Source organism: Protopterus annectens, chromosome 6.part1 (assembly GCF_019279795.1).
Source record: "Protopterus annectens isolate FY-2018-M chromosome 6.part1, PAN1.0, whole genome shotgun sequence".
NCBI lineage: Eukaryota > Metazoa > Chordata > Ceratodontiformes > Protopteridae > Protopterus > Protopterus annectens.
Window position 1 is genome coordinate 282,069,691 of NC_056738.1, and position 21,423 is coordinate 282,091,113.

The 21,423-nt window shown below is 36.7% G+C and overlaps 1 protein-coding gene across 2 annotated transcripts in view; it reads right to left on the reverse strand.

The window, feature by feature from the left end:
- ERBB4 (erb-b2 receptor tyrosine kinase 4) overlaps positions 1-21,423 on the reverse strand; it is a 4,056,904-nt gene that overhangs the window by 1,461,258 nt on the left and 2,574,223 nt on the right. For both annotated transcript variants that reach the window (XM_044075709.1, XM_044075708.1), the window contains exon 6: positions 1,585-1,703. In XM_044075709.1, the coding sequence (XP_043931644.1) occupies positions 1,585-1,703 (119 nt within the window). The remainder of the gene's footprint in view (positions 1-1,584; positions 1,704-21,423) is intronic.

Here is a 21,423-nt window from a genome sequence, read left to right on the forward strand (position 1 = left end):
CTTATGTGGAAAGTGGCCTAACTTTTGTCCAGCATGTGTCTATTGTTGTAAGAAAGTCCTTTGATATTACACAACTTATTAACAAAGGGATTGTGTCTAGATCTAGGGATGTGTTTGTCTCCCTTTACTCAGCCCTCATTAGGTCATTCATTGAATATAATACTCCCTTAAGCACATATCTGTCCAGACATATGTATCAACTGGAGTGCCCACATTGGTACCTTATTAAAAAGATACAAGACCTAAACGACATGTCTTACATGGACTAACTCAAAGTCCTAGCACTATATATGGCATCCTACAGACTGCTAAGAGGTCACTTGTATTTGGCATACAAGGCATCCTCAAACCCATTACTGATGGATTTACTGCACATTATTAATTGAAATGACATCAGAAGTACTCAATCTAGGAATCTAAATTTCTTCTGCAACATCAACAGAATGGTTTGGAGGGACAGGAATATTTCAGAGAGGATACTGCTGGTATGGAACAGACTTCCTATTCACATAAAACAAAGTTCATCCACGTCCGTTTCCAAGCACAACTTAAATCTTTGACTAGAAAACAGAAACTTTATCCTAGGACTGCCTCCTGTACTACTAATGAACAGTGGCAGCTCCTAATTGCTTTATACCATGAAAGAATTCCCTCAAATTTTCTGTGGTATGATCCCGGCTATTGTTATTAGGAGTAATATATAATTATTGACCACGGAATGAGTAAGGCCAATCTATAGTCAAATGGGAAAGGTTATTTCAAGGACAAAAATGGAAATCATCTAGGCTTAAAAATGGACCACAAGGGCAGCTAGCTTAGAATTTATGAATCTATGAACCTGTAACATGGACTACTTCTACACTATTACTGCATGTTAGGTATCAGGTAGGACTGGGGACAGTACATTTCAAAAAAGCCTTTCAGTTATATTAGGATAGTACCATACAGAGATACTTTGATGTTCTCACTACCCATTCCCCTGGGATTTAATTATGTCCTTCCGAACTGTGAGGCAGGGATCTGGGAAGAAAGTTGGGCAATCACTACTGGGAGGTTTTGGCCGCATACATAGAGGATGGCCTCTGGCAAACAGCAGATGAGAAATCAAAAATTAAAAAAAAAAAAAAGTAAATACGTGGACACAACAAGCATTTACCATATCCTTTGAACGTAGACACACAATTTAAAGTAGTGGCACATTATGTTAATACATACATTATTGTGCTACATTACATATAAGTAGTGAGATCTGCCTGATGCAAAAACCTTCATAACTATTACATCACAGAGCATTCATGGAACATCAACCAGTATTTAAATTATCCATTAAGGCTGGATATTGTCTCTACCATTTGATGACAACACTTTCAGTGAATCAGACTGTTGAACATGCGTATGCTAAACATTTATGATATAACAAATACACTAGAAATAATTCAGTATTACTGTACAACCAAACAACTGAGAATCTATACCAGTTTATTCTGATCACCATAACATTGTAAGCATAAACAAGTACATCTTTCTCTAAAGCTGTTTATTCAATTTTCAGTGACAAGTAGTAGTAGATGCTATCAGACTTACAAAACAGTCAGTATCCTTTGGGCCAGTACAGCCTCCTGCACATTCTCGATGGCAACAGTCGCTGACATATGGTCCGTAGCATCGTCCGTCACACTGCTCTGCACATACTGTCTTTGTTACTGCAAAAAAGGAAAATATTTAACAATAAACTCAAGTATGTAAGTTCACATCATGGCCGTTACTCAAAAGTCAGTTAGGTACATATGGATACTCTTTAAGTTCTCATATTCTTTTTATTTAAATAGTTTTTGGCATAATATCACAAACTTACACTCTAACCAGAATGAAGCAAACTCAAGTGCATAAATAACCATCAGATAATGAAAATGGATATGATCATAATTGTAATAAAATGGAAAAAAATGTAACTAAATAAACTAAATAAACAGAACAGAGCACCAAACATTTTGTCACAAAAATATAATATCTTGGGCCATCCTCACACTTTGCACAAAGAGTAAAATCCATCCAGGTTTTTCCTTCCTTCCAGATAAAATCTTTTTAGTTTATTCCTTCAATTTGTATGCTCTCATTGTGTTCCCTAGGTAAAGTGCCCCCTTACTGCCTCAGATTTAAAACCTTTTGCAGTGATGTTTTTTATCCATATATTTCCAAATAAAATTTGAATCTTTTTTTCTGCTCTTCCCATCCCCAACTCCAGTAGTACAATTTTTTTATATGTTTGGCTCAGACATACACACTAAACATTTCCAGAACATGTGCACTATGCTTGCTTCTGACAATTCAAAATGTCAAAACCTCCCATCCCCTTCCCTGTAGGTTTTACATATAGGTTCATAGAAGGCTACTAGGCTAATGGCCCTTACAAGCCTAGCCATATTTAGCTCAAGTTGTCCCGATTGTTGATGGTTAGGTGAGTGAAGTCCGCAGAGGTACAGGTCTATGGTAGTTAATAACAACTTCCTCTGTCCATTAGGGACATAGGTACCACTCCAGCAGTGAAGTTGTGGTCACCCATCCATTGATCTAAGTTGCATTTGAAGAAGATCAGGGAGGGGCTCTGTTTCATATGAACTCGAAGCTTGTGCAGAGAAGCGACAGTCTCTGGGAGATGTATCTATGTCTCCAGCATGACCTGTTAATGTCAGACACTAGGTTAAGATCCCTGGAGCGAGTAACCCTTATGCAGTTTTATTTACGAATGTGTAGTATTTCCATGAGGGCCAGGTCAGAGACTGACCTATAAGCCAGGTACAGGTCATCCATTAGAAACCTGCAAGAGACAGAATACATTGAAAGGGCTTTCAGTCTTTCTGTGTAAGATTTGCTTTGTGTGCCCTGTAATTTCTTGGTGAAAATCCTCTGTGGTCTCTTCATTTGTTGCGGGTGTCTGGTGAGGAACATGCAAAAGGAAGAATTATATTCAATTACTGGTCTGATGAGGGCTGAGTACAATGGAATTATAACATCCTTAAATTTAGATGAGATGCCGTTACTTATAAGATGTGCCACATAGGATTTCCTTACTACTGTGGATAAGTGGTGGTCAAAGTTCAGGTTGGTATCAATCTGAGTACCCAGATCATGTACCACTCGGTCTACACTTGGGGGGGGGGTGCTGTCTATAATGTAATTAGCAGGGATGTCTGCTTTCCCAAAAGGAATAATAATGAATTTCTTTTTGCATTTAGCTTTAATCAGTGGCTTTAGCACCAATCTTTTGTCTGTATTAACCCTGTCTGCAGTACAGTAACATCATTGGGGGACTCACTGATTGCTCCCAATTTGCAATTGTCAGCGAACTTGGTCAGACACAGGCTGTCCAAGTTTGCCTGGAGTTCTGAGAAATAAATTCTGAACAGTAAGGGGACCAGCACAGAACAAGTAATCCAGTGGTGACTGGTCTTTTGCTAGAGATGAAGTTACTCACTTTGACAGTATGTGTCCTGTTGGTGAGCCAGCTGGCTACCTATCTGATAATGTAGGGGTTAATTCCCAAATGGGAGAGTTTCTCTATAACACCTGAGTGGAGGATTGTGTCAAATGTCTTGGCCAGGTCCAGATAGGTGGTATGCACTGTCTTTCCCTTGTCTAGGACCTTGGTGACTTTCTCAAAGAAGTCAACCATGTTTAACAGGCATGAGCTACCTTTAACAAATCTAACTGATTTGAGTCCAGCATTTGGAGATTACCTATGTCCTTGTTAATAAGGTCCATATTGATTCTTTCCAAGGCCTTGCAGATGACTCTAATCAACTTATGGGCCTAAAATTACCAGGGTCAGTTGATGGTCCTCTTTTTTGCAGAGGGAATACTGTTGCTGTCCTCCATTCTGCTGGAACATACCCAGTTTGTGGGCTGTGGTTAAACAGGGATTCAAGTGGGTCTGCTATGTCATGTTTTATGTTGTTTAAAATGCAATCTGGGATGTTATCTGGTCCCTTGGAGAGCACCACTCTCTTGAGATAATAGGCCGAGGAATGGTGACAGATATACTTTAGGAAATAACTTAAGGGGACAGGGGGATGAAGTTTGCTCAAAATCTGTCAGCTAGCAGGTTGGCTATTACTTCTGATTGAGTATAGGTGGTGCTGTATATAACCAGTTCAGAGCTAGGTAGTCCACTTTAGATTTTGGATATTGTTAAAGAATGCCTTGTGATTACCCTTAGCTAGGGAGGCTATTTTTACTTCATAATTAGCTCTAGAGGACTTGACACGATTTATAATTTGTTTGTTTAAGCTAGCAAGGTATTTCTTCCTGCTGAACTAATTCTCTCTTGTTCATTGACATTAGTTTCTTTCTCTTGTTGTATGCCCTGTTTATACTAGGGGTCTACCTGAGTGGCTTGTTTTTTTGGCAAGACCCAGTTTTAATCCAGTTTTGGTACAGCCGATTCTATTCAACTGCTTAAGTGGTTATACAGGTCATTGGCATACATCTCTGCGTAGGAGTCTTTGTTATCTGCATTCAAGGGGGGCGTTGAAACTTCTTATACCATCACTTAGTAGGAGGTAGTATGTCTTTGAAAAATCCAGGTATGTGATATGCTTTTCCTGTTTCATGGTAGGGGACATATAACTAGTTATGATGTGGTAAGTGGCTTTGCCTATACTTAATTGGACATGGAGTAGCTCAAGACAGTCATACAGTTTGACCAGCTCCTCCTTTGGTTCTTTCACACTCAGTTTGTGGTCTGAACGTATGGAAGGCATTGTAGCCCTGCATGGATGGGTTGCTTTCCACTCCTTTGAACCATGTCTCGATGACTGCATAGATGTCAGCACCTTCCAATATGAGGAGTGCTTCCAGGGAGTGCAGTTTCTTGTTTACACTCCTAGCAGTACATTGAGTTTATCTAGAGAGGATTTTGTTATGTTGGGAAGTTAGTTATTTTGACACTATGTAAAAAATGCAAAATAGAGGTGGTTAATGCCTTTGCCAGTATCCAAAAGCCTAGAGGAGACAGGTGCAGACCATTTCTGGCAAAGCCTGTCAACCATGTCTTCCCAGGCTGACAGATACTGGATCTCACTGGAATGACACCAGAAAATAAGTCAATTGTTAAAGTCAATCATTTTTTGTTTATATTGTGGCATTATCCTTAAAGAAGACAGAATGGTGCTTAAGGATTGGCTTATACCTGCCTGTGACACATAATCTGAAATCTCAGTCACGTTTCTCTTCATATAGTCCAGTGAGGTACATCTTATGTCATTTACCCCCACATGGACTATGATGGAGTCATACCAGTATGTGTGGTTGAGTGACTTGAGTGCTTTTGTGACTTGATGGATCCTGGTACCTGACAGGTAGCTAATAGTAACTCACTCCTTGTCCAGCCTGGTGAAGGGCGCATCCATGTGTCTCAGAAGGGAGTCATCTATGAACACTAAATTAGGTTTTGTGGTGTTACACCTTATGGGCTTATTTGCTGAGACACTGGTGTTTGTTATGTGTTGTGGTTGTGTTTTTTTGCAGTGTTATTTGTGCAAGTGGTATCTGTTTGGGAGACCTCTGATCTTTTGGTAGTTTACTAGTAAGTAATAACCACCAATGTATAATCCAAGCAAACGGTTTATTTAGCTTAACACATCCACATACTGAAGAGTAAAAAATCATTTGAGCAAAATATACAAATCTTGCACTTTCATCCCTGCCAAAGGTGGAAATTCTTCAGAACTAATGGCATACCATAATACATTCAAATATATACGCAGTTCAATTACTCTATTAAAAAACTGAAAGTAGTAAACACTAATCAAAAAAGTTTGATCAATAAAGCAATGCTGCTCAGTGTGCAACTGAGTTGCTCCTACAGCAGCAGAAAAGCTTGGATGGGTTTCACTGGCGGCTGTTTAGGGAAAAACTGGGCTTCTAGGCTTTTTTGTCTATACAGGGCATTGCTAACTGCCACTGAGTGAAGTGCAGCACACACAGATGCAAGGCTTTAATATGAGCAAAGAAATATAAGTTTTAAGCGAACTACCAACCAAGAAATCACACAATAAGCCTTTCACCAGCAATCCCTAACTCAGACAGGTTGGATCTGCGCACTTCTACTACAAGGGTACAGAAAAACACTGTAGAATAGCTGGAGCCAAACTGTAAACTTTAAACTGCTGAATTACAGTCACAGTATATAAGAAAAGTGCAGAAAATACTTAGAGCCCTTTTGTGTGTTTCCCAGCTTAGATAGACCAAGTAAACACTTACTGCCACTAGATGAATAATCTCAGTCCTCCTAATATAAAAGCACAGTAAATGAGTGGAGGGAATAGCTGGTTTGGAGCCAAACTGTAACAAGACCACACATATTACCTACAACTAACAGAAATAGTGTAATGCAGCACAATTAAGTACTTAAAACAACAGGGGACATTACAGTTTTTTTTTAACTGCTGAATTACAGTCACAGTATATAAGAAAAGTGCAGAAAATATTTAGAGCCCTTTTCTGTGCTTCCCAGCTCAGATAGACCAAGTAAACACTTACTGCCACTAGATGAATAATCCCAGTCCTCCTAATATAGAAGCACAGTAAACGAGTGGAGGGAAATGCTATTACAAACAAACTTAAAAGATATGAAATGCTACCACAAGCAAATGTAAAGATACTGATATATAAAAATGTGATTATTCAATAAAAGTACTTTGCTTTGCATAGATGAGCTAGAGGTATACAATTGTACAGAATTTATAAGGGTACTAAAAAGAAGATAAGTTGATTAATAAGGCCTCCAGACAATAAAACTACATGTAGCAATCTCAAGTGCTTCCCCAACCTAAACTGACCAGATGACCTGCCAGTGCACTAGATGGAATATCCACTGACCTTTTGATGTAAAAACAAGTGCTTGCTAGAATGTAAAAATACACTATTTTTTCAACAGCTAGCTAGATAAGTAATTCAGAGCAACTAAATCAGTAGCACAGGCAATGAGAGGCAAAATGCATTTTTCAATATAAGCACAAGGAAGGGCAAATACATAATTCAATATATCTACAGTAATGTAGAAAGGGAGAAGCTTATTAAGCTCAATTTACAGTTACCATATACAGGCTTGAAATCTTTTCAGTAAAAGACAAAAGACCATAAATTCATTGTGTATTTAAGTATCACTCAAGAGACAATTAACCAATGAAAAAAATGTGAAATGTGCAGCCTAGATGATTTTAGTGTTGATCTCTCACATAGAACAAAAACATCAGACCAAGCAGATTTCTTAAAACAGAAAACAAAATGGAGCAGGTAAAACAGAAAACAGTTCTATCAATCATAAACAAAAAATATAAGTTTATTATTTAATGTATAGAAGTTCTGCACCACCAATAAGAAAAACACATACACCGACCCAACGTGCCATCACTTTTTTAAGTTAATCTGTCCTTTTAAAAATATCACCTTATTTCTTTAAAGATATTTCTACCTCTTTTTCAGAATTCCATCAAACTACAACACATGGTTATCTTATGTAAAAAATCACTTTTACCAGTCCTTTCTACCTTATTACAAACACAAAATGTTTCTCTCTGATATCAGCCTTTGTGCTGTTTATTGAATCAACTATCCCCTTTATTTTCAAAAAAATGTTTAATCATAATTTATTCAGTGTCATATATCGCCTTAAAAAGTCTTACTACTCTATTAAATTCAAAGCACTCTCCCCTCTCAATTGCGAACAAGAAAATTCCCTACACTATGTAGGCATTGTGATTGCCAGGTCCTTCATAAAATCATGTTGCCCTCTAAATTAACATTTGTGGTGCTCCATACCTCCATTCTTAAACATAAAAACATAAACACTTCTCTAACCACACTTTTCCATCAAAAATCAGACGTTATCTTTTTCCTCTTTGTATCCTAAAAGCTTACATGTATCCCAGCTTATAGGTTTCTCTTGATAATATCTATATAAAGCACCTTCCTTAATTTTAACAAAAGTCTACATTTGTTGTCAATGAAAATCTGAAAGTCTTTTATCTTTTAGGAGTTTTTTTTTTTTTACAAGATACATAAACATAGCCTGGTAACTGCACTGGACTGGTGCATGGTAGAAATGTTAGGCCAAAGCTTTATGCAGGTCACTAGCTTCAGTGCCATTCATAATGATATATAATGCATACCTGGATGATTCTAGGTATGGAGCAGGTATGCAACTTAGTATTGTTATCATCATCCATGATTCACAAATATGTGACTCATGGAGGAAAGAGGGAAGCTTCTGCAGGATATTATGGTCATACAAGAGAGGACTACCCCATACAAAATTATGAGCAGTGTCTCTCAAGGCCTGTCTCAACAGGTGTCACAGTCAGCTGAACAAGATGTAGAATGAACAGCCACAGCAAATCACTTTTGCTCCCTCTATAATGCTGCCAGATGGCAAAAAGATAGCAGGAACTCTGTAGCACAACCAACCTTGGCAAACCCACACACTGAAATTTCAGACCTCCTTCCAATATATGGTTCTACTATATCAGATCACATCTTTTAAAAATGATGCAGATATGTGCTGATGCATGATCATGCTAAAACAGCATTACCACCAAGCTACTTTGAACAAAATATACCTACTGCTTCACAACCATCTCACTCTGGCATTGTGTCCGATAGCATCATCTTCTACAATGGGTTTCCTTTCACTGATCTTTCACAAGCATCACATGTAATCCAACAATAAGAGCAGATTAATAATTTATTACTGAGGTATCCAACTGTCTTGATGGGAAGGCACACCAGCAATATCTTCTGGAAGATGAGTGGAGGAGCTCCCTGATCAGCCTCAGTAAGAAGCTGAGATCCCTTATAAGATCCTCCAAAGCTAGCTACGAAAACAAAATTGCCACTAAATCCAAGGACAACCACAAAGCATTCTATAGCTATGTCAAGAATCTAGATGGTAACACTCAGATCTGCTCTGAGTTACAGCACAAAGACATGAAAATTACAGAACAAACTGATATTGCCAACATCCTGGCAGATCGGTTCAGTGCTAACTTCACCCCCCCTCTCACCCCATAAAGGGCCCATATCTATACAGGAAGAATGCAGAGTCCCTGTCCACTGATCCCGGGAACTATCGACCTATTAGCCTGACGAGCCTGGTCTGCAAGGCCATGGAACGTATCATCATGGAACTCATAAACAAAGACATTGGTAACCTCCAAACTCTGGATCCCACCAAGTTCGGGTTTGTGAAAGTCAGATCATGCCTCCTGAACCTGATCGACTTCTCTGAGGCAGTCACCAAAGTCGTGGATGAGGGTAAGGTGGTTCACACAGCCTATCTTGACCTCACCAAGGCTTTCGACACCATCCCCCATTCTGGAATTATAGCTAAACTCACTAAACTAGGTATAAATCCCTACATCACAAGATGGGTTGCCAACTGGCTCACTGACAGAACCCACACTGTAAAAGTTGCAGACTCCAAATCTGACCTCAGAGCAGTGACAAGTGGAGTACCACAGGGTTCCATCCTGGGAACTCTCCTGTTTGGTATCTACTTCGCTGAAGTACAGGCTAACACAGAAGGCCTCTGGCTAATGAAGTTCGCAGATGACTGCAAACTAGGACCCATAGTCAAGTCCCCAAATGATGTGGACATCCTACAGAAGGGCCTCACTGAGACAGATGCCTGGTGTCAGAGCCAAGGCCTCAAGCTCAATGTCAAAAAATGCAGTGTCATCCCCTTTGGTAAAAACTCTGTACCCATGAACTACAACATAGGCAGTGATCTACTTAACACCGAATGCATAATAAGAGACCTTGGGACCCAGGTGGACAGTAGTCTCTCCTTTGATAGTCACATCGTCACAGTAGTCAGGAAGTCCTTCTATGTGGCATACCTCATCAGAAAAGGGTTCTCATCCAGGAAAAAAGAGGTCATTGTTCCCATCTACTCATCACTCATTAGTCCCAGTATAGAGTACAATGCCCCTTTTGGAATGTACCTCACAAGACATCTGCAGCAGCTGGAAAGGCCACAGAAGTACCTTACAAAGAGGATTACTGACCTCAAACAAATGCTCTTAACTGACCGCCTCAAAAAACTCCAGCTTTACTCCGTAGCATAATGCCTACTCTGAGGTGATCTCTGCCTAACATATAAAGCTATGTTAAACCCAGAGCTGTTGGACATGCTACACCTAAAGAAATCCCAATCCCTCCGAGCTACATGCTCTAGGGACCTAAACCTTATCACCACAATAAACAGGACACGCTGGAGGGATAGATTCCTGTCCCAGAGACTTCCTATACTCTGGAACAAGCTACCCATCTATGTCAAGCAAAGTTCTTCATTAGAACTCTTCAAGAAAAATCATAATGAGTGAATGGGAAATAGAAAATACACCCCGGGGATCACTTCTGTGTCTCTGCTCGACAGTGGCACAGGAAAATAACTTTCTTTGGTGGCGTAAGCCATGGAACCTTGCTGGCTAGGCTTACTTAGGCCCTTGGGCCGATAGCCTAGTACCTACCTATGAACCTATGAACTTATAAGACACTGGCTCCACAGTTCATGTGATTGTAGTGGTAATTCCTTACTCTTGCATTATGCAGATTATTTTTTGGAAGCATTACATATTTTCATAGTATAATTTCATTAACCCCTGTTACCCGTGTTGTATTCAGTAGTTATTCAGACTGTTGCAGAATATTTTTACAACTGTGACGCAGATTTGCATAACATCTGTGTTTTGATGTGGTGTCAAGTTTTGTCTGCGATGGTTAAATGTTAAGGAGTAATAAGTGAAATATGTTTACAAACTATACATTTCACCTTTTAAATGAACAGTTTGTTTCCAGTGTCAATGGACATTCGTTGTTATTACCAGCAGAACTGAGTATCAAACCTAGTAGTGCACTTGCTTTGTTCATTATATCTGAAACTAAGTGTGCTCTGCATATTAGTAACCAAGTCCATGTTATACCATAAACTATGTGTCGATGAGTATTTCATTACAATTTAAACAGTAATGGACCCACCAAGAGGTACAAGATATTCACTGATATTAAATCTAAAGCTAATGCTTGATGTTCATGTATGACCTTCTGCTAGAGTTTGGTTAAAGAGTCCCAAATTACTGTTAGATACAAAGATATGTCCCGGGTTTATATTTATTTGTTCCTTGCCAATTAGCTTTGCCTTATATTTGGAATGGCTACTTTGCAAAACTTTCAGGATGCAATATTTTGCTATGTAACTCATTTCTATCAACTGCCTTTTGTTCTTGCATGCTGCTATGTCATAAACCAGTGTCTTCATACCTCTTTAAACGGTCCTTTTGCCCACTGTAACATTATGCTTTTTTGTAGCTTTATGGATTGGTAACACTATTAGTGAATCTTGATTAGATTGCTATACTTTTATGTGTGTGTGGTTGTCAGTTCCACTTTTCCAGTTTCGTTAGTGGTGTATTTGTTGTATTTGTAAGCCTCTTCACTACACAAGGATAAATTCCCAAACTCCGTTTGTATTTCTAGTTATGTAATGGCATAATGCTTTCTATGTCTATGAAACTTTGCAGATGGGGAATCTGTGCTCAAAAAGCAAACTGGATAGGTAGTGAAAGTTAAAATTTCAGAAATCTTTAGCAAAATATGCCAACTGTACCTATCAATGTGGTATAAAGAAATACAGTGCAGTCCATAGGTTCCTAAAATCATCATAGTTTTATTATTATAGAGACAAAGCAGTAGTGCAGACTCATCTTAAATAAGCAGGTAGAGAAAACAATAATGTGTGTATGTGTAAAACAGGGCTCTGTATCACATTGTCGATTGACCTATTCATCAAATGCAGCTTCATCAAGCTTTACTTGTCGAAACCTCTAGCCATCGAATGATCATTTTAGTAAATTTTGTCCAGGGGGAAAAACAGTGGGCCTTCATTGGGAATTTCCCCTTCTCCCCACTGTAGTGTGATCTCAGAGTTGGTATATTTAGTTGGAGGAGTGGGGGGAACAGCCACCCACATTGGAGGTTGGTGGGCGTAGCCCCCATCCTGAGTGGGTTTTAAATTTTGTGATTTTTGCAACAATAGGTACTTGGCCTAGTAGTTCTTTTCCCTGGGAAAGATAACTAAAATGACTGTTCAACAAACAGAGGTTTCAACAAATAAAGTGCAATGAAGAGGCATTCAATGAATAAATAATTTGACCATGTGATATTGACCCATAAAACAGAGTTTAAAAACAACATTTTTTTGGCTGTTACTTGATTTTACTTTGTTCATTGTTTGCACTCAGCCATCTGGAATATACACAAATTTCCTAAGATCGCTGGCTATGGACAGTGTCTTTAGATAAAAACTTGACTGCTCTGTCTTGATTCTGACTTTGTAACACTAATGTGATTTATGTGAATCAAGGTGAAATACTTTGTTTTGGCTAATGTATTCATGAAACAAAGTAGGAATACATTTACTATGGCCAATATTTTTTTCTCATAATCTGACATCTGAGATATGCATTTGTAATAATATATATATATATATATATATATATATATATATATATATATATATATATATATATATATAGAACTGCTTGGTGGGGGTGGAAATTTGAATGTTGATGAAAGTGCCTTACACTTCTGTTGTCTGTTCATTTTAAACAGTCCTTAATCTAATATATAGATGCATGAAGTAACTATGGCCACTGCATTTGATTTTGACACAAATTTGAAATACAAGTGGCTAAACATTTTGGTAGGGTTCTGTCTGTGGATGAAAGTAAATACTCTGGTTTTGCAGACTGGTACACATTTGTGTGAAGTGAGATAGAATACACTTCTATGACTACTTTGTTATGTTTAAGAGAAGCAGACATGAAATATAGTACTATGATAATTATGATTATAGCATTTATCACTATTAGATATCTGAGGTGCACATAATTAACAGTATGGCTAGAATTGCTGATGGTAGTGGTGGTCTGTGAATGACCCTGCTGTTATGATAAAGTTAAACAATCAATAGCTTTGTTTTGCTGAGCCAATATCGTTTGTGTAAAAAAATCTGGAATGTATTAACTGTGGACATTTTATCACAATCAAACATGAAGTGCACACAGTCAATAAAGTTGCTGTATAATTGTGGATATGGACAGTACTAGTGATAATATAGCTAAATGAGTGATCTTTTAAGGCTGAAATCTTCTGAACTATGTATCTATAAGACTGTTTTAATTTACATGTATTGTTTAAGAATGTAAAATTAGTCTGAGTGTGCTTTACATTTATATTTCAACATTTTTCCAAAAAGAACTGAAACTAGTAATGAAATTACCCATTTCATAATATTTCGACCATAAAAGATCAGTAACACTGTTGTGATTTATACTGGTATCTGTATTTAACAATTATAAACACTTTATTGTCAGTTTGTTCTTAATTAGTTTGGTTGTGATACAAACAGACAGTAAAGTTTTCTAACGTGTTTTATTTAAATGCACACATTCCTGAAATGCCAGTTTGATGACTAAATCAATTGAGGAAAAATGGTCAGTTATTTCATTCATGGAGAGAGCCCATATCCAGCAACTATAGCCACATTATTGATCATGTGCACCTTAGATGCCCAGCTGTGGTAAACCAATAATGGTAATGGTCAGAATAATGAATTTCAAGTCCGTAGGTTCATAGGTGCTTAGTAGGCTAATAACCACAGGGGCATTTTTTAAGCCTGACCATGCATCCCAAATCTCTGACAACTTCTGATACCTTGACAATTGTTAGCAGGGGCTTGGGATGTGAAAAAATTACAAGCAGGAACCTGACAGGTGAACTATTTACAGGCTGTCTGTGTCCATTGGAGACATAGATGGCAAACCAGGGATGACTTTCCTGTTCCTCATCCAATTGTCCAAGTTACACTTAAATTGTGTTAAGGAGGAAATCTGCTTTGCATGAATGGGGAGGGGGGGGTGCTGTTCCAGAGAAGGGATAGTATCAGGGATACATACTTGTCTCTCCAGCAGGGCCTATTTAAATCACAGGCAAGGTTTAAGTCTTTAAAACAAGTTATTCTGGTGCTGTTTGTTTTGTGGATATGCAGGAAGTCCATCAGAGTGGGGTCTGTCAGTGCCTTGTATGCAAGCATATATCTCCCCTCAATAGCCTGTAGTAGACTGAATACAGGGATAGGCCCTTGAGGCAGTCTGCATAGGACATGTTACTTATGCCCTGTATTCTTTTTAGTTTATCTGATTGTAAAAGTAATGTCTACATTAAATTCACACACAGTAAAGTATTCCAAATTGCTTCACAAAAATTACATTAGCCTTGTAGAGCCAGAATAATGACCAAACAATAGTGAATTAAAGTTCTTGTTTATGTGCTTATTTTATAAGAATAACTCAAACATATTTAGAGATGAACAATTTATTTAAATAAACTTAGAAAATGATTATTAGCACAAACTACTCATTTGCAAATAAACACAATATTACAAACACTTGACCACTATACTTGATCTTAACCAAAAAGCTGAGAATTGATCCAAAGCAGACCATCAATCTATATCAGAGAACAATCTTTTCAAAGGACCACAGCTGGTTAAAGGTAACCCACTGTAATTCACTGCACCATAAAGTCTATCTGAACAATATACTGCCTAATTCAAAACAGCATACTCTAACAAAAACTATCCAGTTTAGTAGACTAAAAGTTCCAATTATACCCCACTGGATGCCAAAGTCTTGGAATCTTCAAACACAGATTTATTTGAAGCCATTCAACCAATCAACTAAACTGCTTCAACAATTCTGAGACCCCCCCACCCCCAAAGAAACCTCCCAAAGATAACTCAAAGATAACTGCCCACAACCACAGAATACAATTTGTCTGCAGTCCACTCCAGGAACTGCTTTTGAAAATCATATTAAACCATTCATTCAAACAACCAAATTGTGGCCGCAATGCTGGGTCATTCAAAGGCTCAGCAAAGAAATTCCACAGCTGCTTGGTTTCAACTGGCTCCAGAAAAAAAAATGATACATACTAACTTATCTCCAAAAACAATTAAACCCTAAGCATTTTGGGAATAATAAATTTGGAGACTAAAACGAGACTCTAAATCCAAACTTCAAACTCCATAATTAATACCATATAAAAGTAAATGACCTAGTACAGTATCTGTAGACAGCTGATTACTGCCGTTATTGGATATGCACATGCCGTTTTCATTTGTAGATATCCCTGTACCCAGCCACTGTATCTACTTTGTTGTCTGCGGATATCTCATCTCAGATGTGTAACTGTAATAAAATAAAATAAACTGCCACAAAAAATATGAAAATGTATAGTGGATGACATCTACCAACAGGTAATCACCACTTTTAGTAAATAGATCCAGGCCAAATACAGCTGTTTCATATCCCATTAATTAGAGTTAGGTATTATGCATTTATTTTGATCTCAGATATTTAATGGATAGTCTTGTTACTTTGCAAAGACTTATCTTAAGAACTAAATGATTCTCTTGTGTTTATGTTTTATACTATGGATGTAGGTGATTGTTATATCTTGCCAACTTTAACTACTAGCAGAGAGCATTTGCAGGTAAAACAAAGGAGTAAAGGTGCATACTACTTTTCTCTATGTGATATGGTATGTGTGGGGTTATTGTTGATAGAGTTTCTTCCAAAAGATTAAGTGCTTCAATCTGCTGCTTTCAGTTCTGAAAATGATGAAGAAGGAAGAATGTCAAATAGCTAATGTCTGTACTGACCTTTGAACAGCTAAGAATATTATGTCCATGGGGTCCAAAATAACATAGTAGATTACGTAATTACTACCAGATAAGGCTTATCTGAGCTCTTCTTACCATTGTTAACCTAAACCTTCAAAAGGGTTACTCTACTGAAGACTGGAAAACAGCTACTACAGGTATGTTAGAATGGTACAGCCACTTACCCGAAAACAAAAGCCCTATCAGTCTCACAAGCCCGCACATATAATTCTATAGAATGTTTTGTTTTTATCCTCATTATTTTATTATCTTAGACACTGAGAACATCATATCCTTAGACTAAGATCAGATCAGATTTGTCAAAGCAGGTCCTTCCCTTTCTTCTTAACCTCATTAACTTCTTTAAACAAGTTACTGAATGAGGCACTAGTGGTAGCACTACATATACAGCTTATCTCAGCCTGGGAAAACACTTTAAAGCAATTCCATATGCAGGTATTATAGAGCTATAGTGTACCTTTAGCTTTTTTAACCTACCCGTGCCCTTTGAAACTATTTCACATACAAGTATTATAGAAAAACATGTAAACCTGGTTATAAATCCATATGTTGTGCAGTGGACAGCTAGCTCATTGACTGTGAATTCATTACAGGTGACACTTCTGAAAGGAAATATGTTACCAATGGTATTCCAAGGACGCAGAGTTAAATCCTCTCCTATTCAGTACTTATTTCTTGAATATTCAAATCAATATATTTCTATGTTTATGTGTGTAGGCAACGGTAAACTGGTTTTATTTTTCATCAATGAATTGTTAAACCATTGTTTGAGCAAAGGCTAAAATATCGCAAATATATATGCAAGAACAGTGATCTCAGACTAAAAACCAAAATGCAGTTTACTTTAATTTAGTATGTAAAACATTTCCTTAACATACAACAAAGAAGGCTCACCCCTCCAGACAGACACTACCAACAAAGATCTAATTGCGCTTTGTTGATAACTTCACAGTGGTTAGGAGATCAGACCCAACTACTATCCAACACTATTACTTCCAGATCCAGTGAATTCTTACTTCCCCTTCACTCATCTCTCATGAAATCTGTTATTGAATATAATACAATCTTGGGTATGTTCCTGACACAACACAGAAACCATTTTTTGAGATATCAAAAATTCTTAGCTAAAATGGCCAATGGCCTCAAGAGATGTAGTTATCTTGACAAACTGCCATCCCTCTCTGTGTGCCTTATAGAGTCTTCAGTAGTAATCTGTGTTTTTCCTTTTCTGTTATGAAAGATCCTGTCCTCATTGACCTCCTGTACCGTTACAGAACGTCGGTCCTACAACCACCTGCATAAAGAATTTGAATTTTCATTAAAACATTAGTTATACATGATGGGGTGAAAGATTCATATCCCAGCATACTCCTTACCTCTGGAACAAAATTGTACTATTTGTCAAAGTGAAAAGTACACTTGCTATTTTCAAGATGAATATTAACAATTGGAGTGATAGCCACAGACTGGATCTAGTGTATGTTACTCTTCTAGGGATAAGAGGACACTTGAGAATCTGGTTTATTGTAAAGGCCCATAATAGCTGGAAGATTGATTACCTAGTATGGATCTGTACTACTCTCATCCTAGAACCCAATGGTAAGGAAATGTCCCTACATTCTCTGTATTATTATGCAAATTAGGATTAGAGAAACCTGCACATGAAATACCCTGATCTGAAAATAATGAATAGTAAACTGCTGATAGACCTAGAGTCTAAATCATTACAAAATTGATTTGGAGCACCCTTGTCCTATCCTTCCCAACCTCCCTGCTCCATCACATATCTTAACCATATTAGAAGCTACTTCCTCATCTGCTCTTCATCACTGGGGTTTCATGTTCAGTGCCTTACCTTTTGAGTTTCATGTCATATGCTTTATACCATTAGGTATTACAGCTACATGTGCTACATTACTTATAATTACATTTTGCACTTATGAACTGAAGTTGTAATTAAATGATTATATACACATCTAACAAGCTTACACTTTGCCATTTAGATATTGTCGTGATATGCTTCTTTAGCAATTACTATTATCAGTCACTCCTCAGTTGAGATTCAAGTAACCATAACTAAAACATAGTAGTTCATCTATTCTCACACCTAAATCATAGCTGCATATTAAATCGCCATCCACAAGGTAATAATAGCTTCTGCTTTGCACATTTCCACTCGCCCTCAGTTCTATCTACCCAAACTCCAAGTTTCAAAAAATTTAGAGAAAAGGGAAAAGGTAGAACTGCTTCTTTCTTGTGTGGCCATAAATTTCATATAAGTATTTAATAAATTGCTGTTACCATTTTTTGTGACTTTGTGTAGATATTTGAAAATATTCATCTCATCTCAGTTTTAAATAGACAGATAGATACAGATATACATGTTTATATACACATAGAGGACACATTATTGGTTGTATTGAATTTAGTTTTAAATTTACAATGGGATGAATGTACTTGTTTGGTTACTTTTAATCAACTAACAGGCTTGAGCATCATACAAGAATACACAAAGTAAAAAGAAGCAGCTGTAATGCTAAATGGAGCCAGCCACGCTTAATCTATTCGATAAAACCTTTTTTTAGCTTCATGAAGTTTGGCTTCTAGCAGTGTTTGCTTGACTGTCTCCCTTTAGAATTATAGTTGCTTCTTTTTGCTTATTGTTACTTTTAAGGATTTTTTCATAAAATACTTGCATATTGTACTGTGCTTCAGGATACTCTATTTTAGTATAAGGCTAAAGTTATCGGTTTAAGTTTTGTCCACATACTGTTCATTCTGACAGACTGATGCTAAACTGACCATAAGATGGGTAGAATGGAATGATGGTCCAAGTAGAGGGTTGACAAAATATACTACACTTCATTTCAGAAGAATATTGCAATCACACCCCTTTATCAGCTTCCACTGACAGAACACATATACATCAGCTTATGCAGATACATTCCATTTCAAGATAAACATATTTGTACGTAGGCATATGTATGTTTCACCAGCATAAATTTATCCCTATACTGCACAAGTATTAAATACCCCACATGGTCAGAAATTACACTGAAGTCTCACTATATTTTCAGTTAGGTTAAAAAAATACACATATTACATACACTAAAAATTATCACTACTCCTGCAAAACAAATATTTATCCTAAATTCAGTTAATTAAACCCTTCCCATCCAAAATACATCATTTAATTGACTGATATTCGTTAAGCCTAATTAAAAAAAAACAAAAAAAAACAAATGTAACTACATCAGCAAGCTAGAAATGATTTAGCCTACAAAATGGCCCATATCTTATAAAACAAAGTAAAATAAACCTGATTAAAATTACTAAAAGCATAATGATGGCAAAAGTAATAACCTATAGCATAACCCACACTAATCTCCTATAACAATAATCAAACATTACCTGCCACTTTAAATAAATAGGTTGACATGCAGCTGGAGAGCTAGCTAGATAGCAGAAAGACAGTGAGACAGAGAGATAGATACAGTGATAGATAGATAAGATATATAGATAGATAGATGGATAAAAAAAAGAAAAAGTTAAAAAGACAAAAAATTGATCTAAGAGCTAGAATAATCACCCATGTCAGCACATTCAATTTCTAACCTAAACAACCTAAGCTAATTGCACAATTTTCAAATCCTATTGAAATGAAAGAGAAATAGTAAATCAAAATAAACCAAAGAGTAAATCTGTAAATAAATAAATGTAATATGGAAATTCAGTTCATGTGCCAGCTGGGGTGTAGTTTACTGTAAAATTAGGAAACTTAGTTTCACAACTCATTGCTTTTAAGTTCATCATGAAACTAATTTCTTAACTTTATTCTACAACATATCCCATTCTTCAGATGCTAGACTTCCGTAATGTCCATAACACATACTAAACATAAGTAAAGTAAGTGAAGACCAGAGGTATAAAATGTTTACACTACAGGGATATTGTCAAGTTTTTGCTTAAGTAGCAAAGCCATAGGTGACATTTCTTGTTTAGCCCAGTACTGGTGAACATTTTTTGAGCTACCAAAATGATAATTACAATTGAATTAAAGCAGGAGTGGTATATTGTTATAAAAATAAAGAATGTACTGATGATGATATAAAAATATTTTATGCTACAAAGAAATGTGTTTTATATTACAATGTAATAAATTATTTGCATCCTTCTGGGCTAAGCAAGAACTTGAACTGGCTTGCTGTGATTTATCTCTTCTTAATTTTTAATTAGTTGTTGATTTTTCATTGGTTCTTTGGATAATGGGAGGTGTAGAAGTTTTCTTTTTAAATGGTATTGTGTTCAAATTTTTCACCTCTTGTGAAGACATTTTATGCAAAGCACTAGAAGAGTATGATATTGAAAGATTGTGCTATCAAATTTGTCATTTTTCATAGATATTTTAAGTGTACTAGTAATGAGCATCATGGAATCATTGATGTCAGTCCACCTGATAGGTTCTGCAGCAGTGCCTGCCACATCTAATGTTTTAATTATCAAAGAACTCTTTTTTATCATAAAACAACTCTTTCTGGGTAAAATCCCCAACACTTTTACTCCTTGTTTTTCTCTTCATCATGCATACGTGTTACCTGCAGATACTGAGCTTTGTTTACCTGTTTTCCTTAGTACTTTCCAGAGTTCTTTTATTTAACCACATTTCCCAGCTAGACATTTCTGAGCACATATCTTGCTGCCTTAAAACCTATACCTGAGGAATACGTTTAGGTCTATACAGTGCAGTGGTAACCTTAAAACTTAACACATACAGTGATAAATGCAGCCTTACTTTTGCTTCAGCACTTAATGGATGCTGCGGACAATAACGTGATCTTTTGTTATTTGAATATTATGTAGACAAACGACAACAAAGTAATGTTTTATCCATCACAAAAAGTAATATTTTGCCCAACATAAGCAGTACAAATGTCTTTACGTAAGCATATAAGTTGGTTGCTTACTATAACTTTTTTGCATAAATCAGGCATTTGTTTACTTTAATCACAATGTTCGTCGTGATGTTCATCTCATAATAATCTATGATTAACATTTTACATCATCTAATGTCCTTTTATGAGTCTATCAATTTTAATGTACTTTGAATGCTATGCAATTTTCTTGGGCTGCTCTTCGTCTGATGTATAATATTTTCTATTAAGACATGTATTCAAAAATTATCATTTAAGTTCTAAACAAAGTAAAAAATAAACACTAATAACGCAGGCAAACCATTTGTTTCTGACAGATGATGGTCCACCAAATACAATTGGAGCTGCACTATTATTATACGTTTGACTACTCCATTATTTTTTGAAAACAAAAATCACATACTTATAGTCTGATGAGTTATGACTCATACAACAACGACTGCATTGAGCTGTAATGCAGGAAGAAAACAAATGATTTTTTTGTTCTGCTGGATATAACAATATCATGTATAAGAAAAAACCTGGACATCACCAATCTCAAAAGTTAACTGGTCTTTACTTTTCATGTTACCCCTTTACATAATCACAAAAATAAAATGTTTTAATCCTTTTGAATGTTTTGGAGGTTCAGATCATAATGGGATGTCCAACTGGCTTGTGACACAGTTTCAATTGTGGTATGCAAAATAG